The 13,848-nt window shown below is 36.8% G+C and overlaps 1 protein-coding gene across 1 annotated transcript in view; it reads left to right on the top strand.

Annotated features, from left to right (window-relative positions):
• Positions 1-13,848, top strand: part of ITGA1 (integrin subunit alpha 1) — a 167,636-nt gene that overhangs the window by 52,408 nt on the left and 101,380 nt on the right. The window contains exon 2 of the mRNA XM_019013336.4: positions 9,132-9,252. Coding sequence (XP_018868881.2) covers positions 9,132-9,252 — 121 coding nt within the window. The remainder of the gene's footprint in view (positions 1-9,131; positions 9,253-13,848) is intronic.

Here is a 13,848-nt window from a genome sequence, read left to right as displayed (position 1 = left end):
GCAGAGGCTTACAATATCATATTTCTGGGTAAATACTTGAATAGGATGCCACCCTGCTTTGTTTTGAAGTGTAGTACGCCTTTCCGTATGCAGTGCTCCATGCTGTGCAGTCACGGAAATTAATGAGTTCAGCGTTCAGGATGCCAGGGCAGCTGGAGAACAGAGTTCTGTGCTCATGTGGCTTACACAAACACACGAGTTGTGTTTCCCACAGTGGGATCCAGGGACCCCTGAGGTTCTGCAGCTTTTTTATTTGGTAAAACATAGATCCGAAAGATGATGCTGATGTGGTGAAGGGGGTTGGTTTCTGAAACTGTTTAAGAATTTTAGAGATCAAGAGTAGGTCTGAGAGGAGCTGGCAAAGCAGGCAATTATTTGTGGTGGGAGGATATGGGGAAAGAGCAGATGTCTGTAGATACTACAAAGGAAAATAAACACCATGAAAGAACAAACTTATGTAGAAAAATTTTAAAGGAAGATTTTTTAAGAAAGGATGTTTGGGAAACACTCTAGGAGTTATTCTGGGTAGCACTTATAAAATGGGACAACTTCTTACAGCCAGAATGACCTTTATACTGAAAGTCTTCATTTCTTTTGATTTATTCCATCCTGTCCCATTTAACAAACTTGTATTAAACAGCTACTTTGTATCAAGAACTATACTTCCTTGCCTCCTTTCCACCAGACACAGATATACACATATACGCACACTCACTTCGAAGTTCAAATACCATTTGTAATAACTGGAGAGCCACAGGACTTTAGCACTAAAAGTCAAAACAATTCGCTTGCTATGGCAAGATGAAGTTAAAAAGCAGCTTCCCAGGATGAAACTTGGAAAATGCTTAAATACTGAGGTGTTTATTTGGATTTGCTTTTCTAAACTTGTTGATGGAGGTAGGTATCTTGCTGACATATTACATCATTTCTGATGAAAGAATTTTGGTAAGATTTCTTGAGCCAGATTTTCTTCTTAACATGAATTGTATTGGGAAGTTCCAATTGTTTGAAGGAGACACTGAGTTGGATATATTATTTTTTACATCAAATATAAATTTTCTGTATTTGAGATTATGATGTCATTTCCAAATGGTTGTGTTGCTTCTGTACTCATTGGCCAAGGCCCTATAATTATTTGTCATATTTTAATTCTCTTTGTTCCCCATATCTTTACCACTAGAGGTCTGTGGCTCCTCCTTCTCAAGGTTATGGTGCTATAAAAATACTCCTTTCAGATTTCAAACCAACTAGAATGATGTAGTACTATAGAGTTTTTGGATTCAGTTATACTTTGAGTCAAATTTTATCTTTTACAGCAACCATATACATCCACACTGAGATCAAACTCACTTAACCTATTAAGAGTAATAAAACTGATTAAAATTTCTGACCCATAAGACTAATATTATAAAGTTGTTGTACATTAAGGAAAAGGGCTTCCAACTTTCACAAACTCTTATTACTAAAATGTTTTTCTTCCAACCTCCTGTATTGCCTCAAAATGGAATATATTTCATCTGAATTTAGTAGATAAAAGTAAATTTGGAGTTATAGAAAATAATAGATCACCTTTTAGTTACAGTGAGAATATATGACTTTAGGAGTTTATACCATGTGAATGGAGTGAATTAACTCTTTCCACCAGGAGGCTTTGGCAAAAGAGGTAAGAGCTACCAAGAATGTACCAGGGCTCAGGCTTGGGGAAGAGAGGGGCCTCTCCAGCTCCTCATTATAGAGCTCATACTTTCTAGATATGCTGTCTGATTCTCAGGTGGTTCGGGTCGGTGAATTCCTTAGTAGAACATTAATATACTAGAAAGAGTCACTGCAGGGTCACCCTGTCCTTGTAATAGACTTGCAACCCTTAAAATAGGTTAGAGGGGAGTAAATTTTCATTAGAGTGAAAGAAGGCCCAACTTGTTATTGGCTCAGATCCTAGGTGGTATCACAGATATGCATCATGTTAGCAACTGAGATGAGAATCCAAGGACTCTAACTGAATGGACTGGTGTCATCTGTACTCCTCCTCCCTGGCTAGCTCTTCCACTTGGAAGGCCTGACACCCTCATCTTAGATTTTCTTCATGTATGTCATTGCAGCCAAGTTTAGAAACAGGAGATTTGCTATGAAAATAAGTCCATGAATCTGCTCTCTCATCCCCACTGATGCAACATACCTGTATTGTGTTTCAAGATACAGTCATCAAAATTAGGGAAAAGTCCTCTTTTGAAAGAAAAATCAACTGCCAAATGGTATACTGATTCTTTGGATTCTACCTATGAAATCAGTTAGCTCATTTTTTGATTATTCTCTTTTGCTAAATACATAATTTGTATTTCTTGCAGCAATTAATACCTGAAAGTTATTTGTAAGCTCATTTCAAATGTGATAAACTGAGGTTTATAGAGGTGAAATCACTTGCCATTTTTTTTTTTCAGGAGCATCATCTTTTTTTTTTTTTTTTTTTTTGAGATGAAGTCTCACTCTGTCACCCAGGCTGGAGTGCAGTGGCACGATCTCGGCTTACTGCAACTTCTGCCTCCCAGGTTCAAGCAATTCTCCTGCCTCAGCCTCCTGAGTAGCTGGGACTACAGGTGTGCACCTCTATGCCCAGCTAATTTTTTTTTTATGTATTTTTAGTAGAGTTGGGGTTTCACCATATTGGCCAGGCTGCTCTTGAACTCCTGAATTGAGGTGATCCGCCTGACTTGGCCTCCAAAAGTGTTGGGATTTCAAGTGTGAGCCACCGTGCCTGGCTTAGCATCATCTTTTTATGATATTTCCAGGCCCTACCATATATTCAATTCAGAGTAAACACTTGGTTATATTTGTGGAGTAGTGGAATATATGAATGATTGAATAAATAATATAGATGAAAAGATTAGTTCATGTATCTCCAGGGATCACTATCTTTCTATACCACCAAAGAATTTGCCCTAAAACCATTCACTGTAAAAACATAATTACGATTATGTCTTGTCTTAATCTTATGTCATTATTTCATTCCTTATGTTAAAAATAATAAAAATAATGTTAATTCTATGATTTCTCCTATTTCTAAATTGGATAAACATATGTAAGAAGCTATTGAAATAAAGCAATAGCATTTTAATACATTCCCTTGTCACCATTTATTTGATACCCTCTTGCCTTGGCTTGGAATTTGCAATATTCAGAATTGCATTTGTTGTGGATTATTCCTATCTGGATATTACTAGATTGGGATTTCTGACCCACCTAGTCCAAAGACAGAATTTCTTTATTAAGAAGCCAACAACTAAACAGGCTACAGTAATACTCCTTGGAACTCAAGGATGCGTACAAGAGGGTGGCTTCCTTCAATCTGTCAACAGCCTCTGTCACCTCCATTTATCCTTTTTCTGCCAGTCCTATTCTCAAATACTCTAGAGCTACAAGATGATTAAGAGCCATCATGAGACTTTTGAGGATTGTTGTGAGCTGGGTTGTTATTTTTATTTTTACTTTTATTAATCAGACCAACTCAATAGCACCCTAGTTACAGAAATCCTATGATTTGGCCTCATAAGATCAATGTTGAAATCTTGCCTCTGCCATTAATGCAACCTGGCTTTTGGCAAATCACTCAACCTCTCTGAGCTTCAGTTTCTTAATACACAAAAAGAGGGGAATGTCTGCTGTCCTGCCTCACCTCCTCAAATTATTGAATAGCTCAATATCATTACTGTTATTATTATTATTATATTTTAAAATGTTTGTAAGCAGAAAGCACTGTAGAGCTGTAGGTTGCTTCTCCCTCTTTCTCATTTAGTTTTCTTACATATCAAATTCCATCCTGGGGTAAAGTAATTGCTCACAATTTCTTTTTATAAGAGATATCCTTCAACACCAGCAATTTCATCTTTCTCTTTTTTTTTAACTCTTGCATATATAGCACATATAACCATATTTGAATGGGAGCAAGTCTTTTCATTTCTTTTCTACTTGGACCTATAAGTTCTAGCTGAAGTCCTTCAAGAAGTTAGATCTGGAGCTCTGTGGCCAGGACTTTTCTCCTTACTCAGACTTTCCAGTCATTCCCCAAATCCTTTCCAGCCCATTGCTATTGTAGAAAAGTCTTCTCCCCAAATTTGCCTCTCAGGAGATGCAGTTATGCAGACTAATATGTGGCTGTCTTCTAAGCTCATCCTCATATCACTTTGTACTAGCCCTTTCTAGTTTTAGGCCTAAGATGTAAAAATTGAATTAATATGAATAGTGGTTACTACTTTGGATTTGGAAGCCTGTGGAAATGTGGGCACATTTCTCTGCCTTCCCAAGCTTTCTTCTCCTTATTTTCAGAATGATGATAATAATGGTATTTAATTATAGAGTTGCTGGCAAATTAAATGAGAGTAACACAAGGTCAGTACGCAATATATTTATTATTTATAAGGGGAAAAATTACTGGTTTTCAATTGCTGGTACATGTGAAATCAGAATTTCTTTTGACATCTGTCTTATCTATGTTTATTTCCCATTATTTTTTGTATTTTTTCTATATTGTCTCTGAAGCCACCTCTGTGTTTTGCTTTTTTGGGAGTGGAAGCGGAGGCTCGGTTGTGAATAAGTACAATTTTGCTTTACTTCTGGTACATAAAATTCCAAGACAACTTAGTATAACAAAATGCACATTGAACTAAAAGTTATGAAAAGCTGCTTTTACTGTTTACTCACTCCTTTAAATCAAAAGCACTGGATGTAAACTATTTTTTTTATGTCATCTCCTGTTCTTCAGGCTCTTTGGTGCCTCAGAAAACATAAAAGAGTCTGATTTACAATCATTTTGGGCAAATTGCCTGTAGAACTCTAAGGACAGGAAATGAAAAAAGAAGTACAGCACACACCCCCAGACATTCCACACAACATGTAGAATAAATAAACAGCTCCAAAAAGGAAACCAAAACTGCTTGGTCTTATGTTGAGGAGGGGTACCACAAACGGCTTTTGGAGAAAATGTACTAAAGATGATGACATGCTAGAAAAATCCTTCAGGGGGGTGAAATTGACCCTGATTAAAGAGGATCTTTTTCCCCTTTTCTCTACAGCATAGTGAGTATTTTTTATTTAGGTAACTTCCATTACCTGTATTGACATTATGAAAAAGAAATACCACGTTACAGAGCTGTGCTTTCCAAACCTTAATACGCAGGGCTGCCCTGGGGATCTCGTGGAAGCGTAGGTAGTGATTCAGGGAATCTGGATAGGGCCAGAGGTTCTGCATTATTCACAAGCTCCCAGGTGATACAGATGCTGCTGGTTTATGAGCCATGGTTGGTTTTCGGTCATCTTCTTCAACAAAATAATTGGTGGTGATGTTCTTGTCTTCATCTGTTCAAGAGTGGTTTTCAACTGGGGACAATTTTGGCCTCATGGGAATTTGGCTGTGTCTGGAGATTTTTGATTATGACAACTCATGAAGTGCTATTGGCTTCATGTGGGTAGGGGACAAGGATGCTGCTAAACACTCTATAGTATAAAGGATAGCCCCTTATAACAAGAATTTTCTGACCCAAATGTGAATAGTTCCAAAGTTGAGAAACCCTGCTGCAGAAGTATTATTTTATGCATTTCTTGTATCAAAAAATACTTTCTTGAAATTGTTCAAAAAATAAATACACAAAACCTGTGAGAGCAAAGAATAGGAGCATCTACTACAGTCATGCATCACCTAGCACCGGGGATGTGTTCTGCAAACTGTGTCCTTAGGTGATTTTATCATTGTGCGAATATCATAGAGTATATTTACACAAATCTAGATGGTAGAGCTACACATCTAGGCTGTATATCACCTATGTCTTCTAGGTTACAGACCTCTACAAGTGGTTACTATACTGTATACTGTAGGTCACGGAAACACAATGGCAGCCGGGCGCAGTGACTCACACCTGTAATCCCAGCACTTCTGGAGGCCAAGGCAAGTAGAACACTTGAGGCCAGCAGTTTGAGACCAGCCTGGCCAACATGGCAAAACTCAGTCTCTACTAAAAATATAAAAAAATTAGCCAAGCGTGGTGTCAGGCACCTGTAATCTCAGCTACTCAAGAGGCTGAGGCATGAGAATAGCTTGAAGCCGGGAGACAGAGGTTGCAGTGAACAGAGATTGCACCACTGCACACCAGCCTGCACAACAGAGTGAGGCTCAGCCTTAAAAAAGAAAAAAAAAAGTAAAGCATTAGTGTGTCTAAACGTATCTAAACATAGAAAAGGTACACTAAAGCTATTGTATTATAATCTTACAACACCACCATTGTATATGCAGTTTGTCATTAACCGAAACATCATTATGCAGTGCATGACTATTTAGTTTAGAGAGTAAGCAGCATTTAAAACTGTCTTCAAATATGTGAAAGACTATTATGCAGAAGATGGTAACCAGCTGTTCTCTATCATGCTGGAAGAATGAACAGGAAATGTACATAAAAGGACCTGTGCAATTCACCCATTCTTTTTCTGCTTCCTTCATGCCAGCTAGACAAATCTCTTCATGATCTTGCAACCATATTTGTCCTGGCCTGTGTCTTAATACTTGCAGAGACCCTCCCAAATCCTGGGTACACATTTTCTTTTCACTGCCAAATCTCATCTCTTTCTCCCTTTAAAAATCTTAATTGAAAATTTCTATCTCCATAAAATCTTCCCTAACTAAGATGAAATAGTTGCCAGTTCATCTTTAACTAGAGCTGGCATACTTCTTCCTTCAACGTGTTATCTGTCAGTCTGAAAATACGTTACTGCCCATCTGTGTACAAGGAGTTGTGCTAGATTTTGATAAAGGATTAAAAAAAGGTAAGTAAGAGAGTCATTGTTTTTAGGAATTTTCCAATCTGGGGGGAAAAATCTCACACAGATAACTATATAGTATTTAATAATTATCTCCATGAGAGGTTTCTTAAAAAATAAGAAAGGAGGTTTTAGAAGTTTAAAGATTACTTCTAGGTAGGGAGGTCAAGAAAGACTTTACAAATAGATATACGGGTGTATCTTTTTTTGTTTCTTTGATGAATTTATTCTTCAAGGAAAAAGCAGTTACTATTGTCGCCAAAATTTAAAGACTATAAATTAGAGTAGTGTGGATTTAAAGTATATTTATGAAAAAAGTTCATAGTGAGCAAGGGTTAAAATATTAGAGTGATTTAATCCACTCACAATTTATAAGACTAGGAAAGATAATTTTTCAGGATCTATGTGGCTATATGGTGGTTTTAACAAAGGAGACTGAATTTAGTCACCTCTGAATGTACCTGATGAGGCTCTATAATTTTATAAGACAGTGCTCTTTGGAAATAATTTTGTTTGTTTGTTTGTTTTGTTTGTTTGAGACAGTGTTTCTCTGTTGCCCAGGCTGGAGTGCAGTGGCACAATCTTGGCTCACTGCAACCTCCGTCTCCCAGGTTCAAGCGGTGCCCCTGCCTCAGCCTCCCGATTAGCTGGGACTACAGGGGCATGCCACCACACCTGGCTAATATTTGTATATTTTTAGTAGAGACGGGATTTCATCCTGTTGACCAGGTTAGCCTCAAACTCCTGACCTCAGGTGATCCACCCACCTCTCAAAGTGCTGGGATTACAGGCATGAGCCATCATGGCCCCCTGGAAAGAATTCTTAGTTATGTCTAGGAGCAGAATATTTTGGAACTTCACAAGTATACTTTAAAAACCAGTACCAAAGCAGGAATTTGGCACCATCCATTTGAGATGGTGATTCTAGAACTTCTTTAGGAGACAGTCTTACTTACTAAGAGTTTCCACAACGTGTACTATGAGAAAATTAAAAAGAATTAGCCCTAATCAAATATGTAGTATGTGCCAGGCACTGGGTAGACCCTTTAGATATATCATGTGATTTAATCTGGATAACAACTGGTGAATTTATCAACACCAACATTATAAGGAGGCTTCAGAGAATTAGTATAAGTTTCCATCCAATACTTGATTAAGGAAAGGCCTGAGCAAATCTCAGGCCTGCATAGGAAGCCATCTCTGAGTGGAGACCATCAGCTTGCCTTTTCCTTTTGAAGCAGCAAGGACAACATCTATTTTTATAAAGCTTTACATGGTGATATGTGCATTCTCTGTAGTTGAAATGGGAAAATGAGCTGTTCAGAGTTCATTGATGGCCATGGTTTTCTGCAGGGCTCACTGCTGGAAAACTATCTGCAACTGTATTAGTCATATATGAATCTGAGTTTCTGCCTGCTCTTTTCCACACATTCTGAAAACCTCAGCTCTAGGAATGGTACAGATATTAAATTAGTATAGAATTTTTTTGAATGTTAATATTTGTGTTCTTTAAAGTCGTTATGGTTTTTTATTTTTTTATTTTATTATTATTTTTTATTATACTTTAAGTTCTAGGGTACATGTGCACAATGTGCAAGTTTGTTACATATGTATACATGTGCCATGTTGGTGTGCAGCACCCATTAACTAGTCATTTACATTAGGTATATCTCCTAATGCTTTCTCTCCCCCCTCCCCCCACCACACAACAGGCCCCGGTGTGTGATGTTCCCCTTCCTGTGTCCAAGTGTTCTCATTGTTCAATTCCCACGTATGAGTGAGAACATGTGGTGTTTGGTTTTTTGTCCTTGCGATAGTTTGCTGAGAATGATGGTTTCCAGCTTCATCCATGTCCCTACAAAGGACATGAACTCATCCTTTTTTATGGCTGCATAGTATTCCATGGTGTATATCTACCACATTTTCTTAATCCAGTCTATCATTGATGGACATTTGGGTTGGTTCCAAGTCTTTGCTATTGTGAACAGTGCCACAATAAACATACGTGTGCATGTGTCTTTATAGCAGCATGATTTATAATCTTTTGCGTATATACCCAGTAATGGGATGGCTGGGTCAAATGGTATTTCTAGTTCTAGATCCTTGAGGAATCGCCACACTGTCTTCCACAATGGTTGAACTAGTTTATTTGATTTACAGTTAGTAATACAGTTAAGAGTGGAGACCTTCCTTGAGTTTTCATTCTTTGAGCTTCTTTTTCTTTAATAGAAACAGCTTTCGATGGTAACCTTAACTATGCCTTCCATAACTCAAAACATGAGGGACTCTTAGTTAACTCTATGTAACCAGATTTTGTTTTTCTCCTAAAGTTGTTCTACACTGCTGCGTATCATTCAATGTTGATGTGAAAAATTCAATGACTTTCAGCGGCCCGGTGGAAGACATGTTTGGATATACTGTTCAACAATATGAAAATGAAGAAGGAAAATGGTAAGCCAGTGGGTTTTGTTGTTGTTATTTACTTATTTCACAAGGTAATGAGAAATATTATTTGACTACAGTTTCTTTTATGAATGAAACTTTAACAGAGTGAATTATTTATGGTAGAAAATGCAGTCTAGTCATTTGGCAATGGAAGCTAACTTAAAGTAAAAAAAAAAAAAATTCCTTGGCAATATTAGAGGAAGCGATTAGTGATTTCTGTTGATGCCTGTATTGACCTCAAGGAAGGTCTGTATCCAAAAAAGCTATTGTTCCATAATTATGTTTTTTGGCAAGAATTATTTAATTGTTCTCATTTCAGAGTAGCTTAAATGCACTTGTTTGAAATTCAGTAGGAAGGATTCAGAGGCAAATGAGATGGTGCTCTGAAAGGGTTTAACACACTTCCGTGAGTTTGGTCTTTACTGAACTACTGAGCTTGGTCTTTACTGATCTACTGAGCTTGGTCTAATGTTTATAATGAACTTTATTGGGTTTCTGGTATCTACCTTCAAACCCTTTAATATTGGTTAAGTTCATTGTAGATAGGATTTTTTTTTTTTTTTTTTTTTTGAGATGGAGTCTTGCTCTGTCACCCAGGCTGGAGTACAGTGGAGCGATCTCAGCTCACTGCAACCTCCGCCTCCTGGGTTCAAGTGATTCTCCTGCCTCAGCCTCCTAGTAGCTGGGATTACAGGCGTGCACCACCATGCCCGGCTAATTTTTGTATTTCTAGTAGAGACACGGTTTCACCATGTTGGTCAGGCTGGTCTCGAATTTTTGACCTCGTGATCCACCCACCTCAGCCTCCCAAAGTGCTGGGATTACAGGCGTGAGCCATAGCACCTGGCCGTAGATATGATTTTTAAAGTATATTTAACTTGTTGAAAATTATATAAACTGAATATTAGAGTTCTTTTGCTTAATATTTAATAGAATTTTTAGTAAATGCAATTTTTGTTTAATTGGACATTCTAGGAAAGAAGAGCAGTAGCTAAACTTTAGTTTAATAACTTAAACTAAACAAGCCTACATTTTTAGTAGCTGTAATAATAAGCAAAAAGAGATTTATATCTACTTGGATAACAAGGATCTATGAATCACTATAATTATTTCATTAATAAAAATATGTGGATTTTCTGCATTTTGTTTTATCTTTTAGACTTGGTTAATTTGATAATAATGCCCTAAAGACTATAAAAAGTAATGAGTTCTCACATTTTTTAAGTACATTATTTTATGCTAGGTATAAACTAGAATTTGTTGAGATACTTCACTCTTTTATTCTCCTTACAAATATCTCAGATGACAAACCCAATGCTACATGCTAAATTTTTAAGTTCCCTTTCCCTCCCTCCTATACTCTCCACCCATCCCATTCCCCAATTTTTAAGGTTAAATGAGTACAGCCCTCCCTCTAGACACCAGCTTTATTATTTTAGGAATTATACCTTCAATTCAGGTACCTCTGGGAGAATAATGGTGAGTAGACCAACTGGTCAGACTTTGTGCATAAGCTATAATAAACAGAAATGCAATACATGTTATTCTTAAAAAGCTTAACTTTACATAAACACATATAAAAGTTCATTTTCACTAATTACTAATAGTTACACAAATTTTAAAGAGGAGTATAGCAAATAGCAAGCTTTAAGACTTAAACCACTTACTTAAAATGAAGTATCCCTTTTAAGGATGGTTAAATATTGCTAAAATATTTTATGAAATTCTCATTTTCAATTTCTGATATGAGAAAAACCTATATGTTTTCTTTCTTATCCAGTCCTGTCTCTGTGATTTTAGAAAAATCTGATGTCAGAAGTCCTTAATTATATGAATGAACCTTAGTAGAGTGAAAAGGGGTTCATATTTCTTTTTAGAAGCCTTACTGCCCCCATTTGATCTCTTCAGTCACTGTTTCTCATGATAAGAACCTATCCTATTGTGAGATTTCCACCCTCTAAATTCTACAGTCCCTCCTTTCAAGGCACCAGAAGTCAAAGCAATGGAAAATTGAAAAATCAGGCCTGAATGAAGCCTTGATGTCATGAGGAATGTCCTTCCTAAGGTTATTCTATCTTTGTAGAAAGTTAAGGTATGGATGAGGAAAAAGAAAGACAGCTAACACTGGTAAAGGAACAAAAGAGTGCATAGATTGGATAGTAAGAATAAGGTTGCAAGAACGATGTTGCTAATGGTCTGTCTGAATGAATCTACACTGGACTGAACCATCACAATTCTATATACATTTGTGAGGTAATGTTAATAAGAGATCGGGGACTATGCCTTATATCTTGGTTTACCCATGAAACTGAGTTGAATTGTCTCTGAAAATATTTGTTGGTGGGTTAGGTTTTTTTTATTTAGCCATAGCATAAATGTGGGTCAGTCAATCAACATGTATTTATGTAATACATTTTATGTGTCTGGCATTATGCTAAATTCCATGGGAAATATTTGTACATAAAACAAATATAAAAGCTTTAACCTAGTCAATGACATACATGAAATATTTAGGAATAGAGAATAGTGCCAACAACCAGTGCAGAATAGACTATAAATTCAATGGGAATTCAAAACAGGAGGAGATGATTCTTGGTTCTTGACCTAAGTCTTGAAAGATGACTTAACTTTCAATATGAGAAGAAAAATGTCACTCCAAGCTTGGGAAGCCACAAGAGCAAGGGCCCAGACTTGAGAATAAGTGAGGTGAGTGTGTTGGTAAGTAAACAGGTCTCATATTGGGATGAAAAAAGAGAAAAGGATGATGGCAGATCTTGAAAGACAAACACAGGAGCTTGGACCTAAGATGAGGACGTTGAGAAGCCATCATAAGTTGTCATTTTATGAAACTTAATTTGGGAAGTTACATATAAATTGGATTGGAGAACGGAGTTCCTGAAAACTAGGAAATATATAGACTCAAGAACTATAATCTGGTACTTAAGGGATGAGCCTTCAGGCTGTATTAGGGGCAACTGGAAGAAAAAAGAAAGGTGTATTCAAGACAAATCAAGATGAATCAGTAAATCTTGGTGGAATCTTGGAAATGGTCAATGAAGGTGTAGGAGAGGTCAGATAGATTCCAAAATTTCTGTACTGGCTCATTGGGAAATGGGTTGTCATTGACAGAGAAAGGGAAATTCACTTATCGGGAAGTGGGTAAGTCTATTTTTAAATAGCTCCAGTTCAAGGTGATTTCTAGGTAGTTGGAAACCTCAGACTGGAATGCAGGTAAGAGGGAGAAGTTAATGTGTTAGTGGAAATGCCTAGAAAACAAAGACTGATTTTGCAGCCCACTTGCAACCCTGAGCACTACCCCACATCTAGCATGAGGCCTTATACATAATATGCACTCAATCATTATTTGTTGGCTGAACAACTAAATCTAGTTTAACACTCTGTTATCATCAATTTAAAAAAAAGCTGCATAAAAAATAAAGTTAAATGTGACTCTCCTAGAGAAATGCAACTACTTAGGACCAGAGCTGTAATAGATTTCATCTCTACACTCAGTCTTGTGCCTTTTTCTTCATTAGAACTATATTTAAAAGTAAATGTTGTTAAAAACTATCTTTGTGGTAGGTACCAGACTTTACATATTAATATGTGTGTAAGTATGTAAGCATTTGAATGTAGATGATATCAGAAACCTAAATCTCACACTGACATTTATTATTTACAATGATTTTATGGAAAAGTTGTGAAAAATCAGAGCAACCAAAAAGATGTGGGCAATTGAATTTAAAAGTAAGCAAATTACAAATACCTAAATTTCCAAACTTTTAAGGATAGCATGGTAGCAGCATATTTTTCTAACTAGATCTGGGATCTGGTCGTGCAAAATAAACTGTAGAAACATGTTTGGATGTTCTGTAAGTGTCTATAAAAACAGATAGATTGCAGACTTACTTCGAGAAATGCGCTACAGAATAATTGACATATTTGGAGGAACATGGATTTTGTTATTTAATTATCTCTAGAGGTAAGCACCTTCATAAGTCATATTTACTGCTCATGCTTTCGAATTTCATAACCTCATATTAAAAAAAATCATCCTGACCCATCTTACGTCATGACTATAGTACGCCTATAGAAGGAGCACTTGTTGGCCCATGACAAGTAAAGTCTGTGTATTTGAAAAACATAGCTTTAATTCTTTTGAAAGAAGTATAAGTTGACAGAAAAGGTAGCCTTATGTCCTCTTTACTGTTCAGAAGTTTGCTGTGAAGTGTAATTTATATCTTTGGCTCAGAAGCCACATGCTTTCTCAGTAGCAGAACACATCATACATCTGATTAAGATCAGCCGTTGTTCATTATGTTTAGCATGAGCTGGAGCATCCAAGTAATTGCAATGTGGTTCAGAAGAATTCAGAAAGAACATAATTGCCTTCATAATTTTGCTTTGAGGAAAAGAAATTCAAACATGCTCAGCACAGCACAAGCCTTCCAGATTTCCAGATTTAGTGGTAAACATCAGCATGGCCAGGTCTCAGCCGAACGGGAAAATGTGAGATGTCTGTTTGGGGCTTTCCACTCTAATCTGTTGCTGCTTTGCTTCATTCCTTCCAGCATGTGTGCCTACCCTTTTAACTGCCCTTCA

This window comes from Gorilla gorilla, chromosome 19, assembly GCF_029281585.2.
Source record: "Gorilla gorilla gorilla isolate KB3781 chromosome 19, NHGRI_mGorGor1-v2.1_pri, whole genome shotgun sequence".
NCBI classification, from domain to species: Eukaryota; Metazoa; Chordata; class Mammalia; order Primates; family Hominidae; genus Gorilla; species Gorilla gorilla.
The sequence above is the reverse complement of the archived record's forward strand: the minus strand, read 5'-3'. Positions and strand labels throughout refer to the sequence as shown.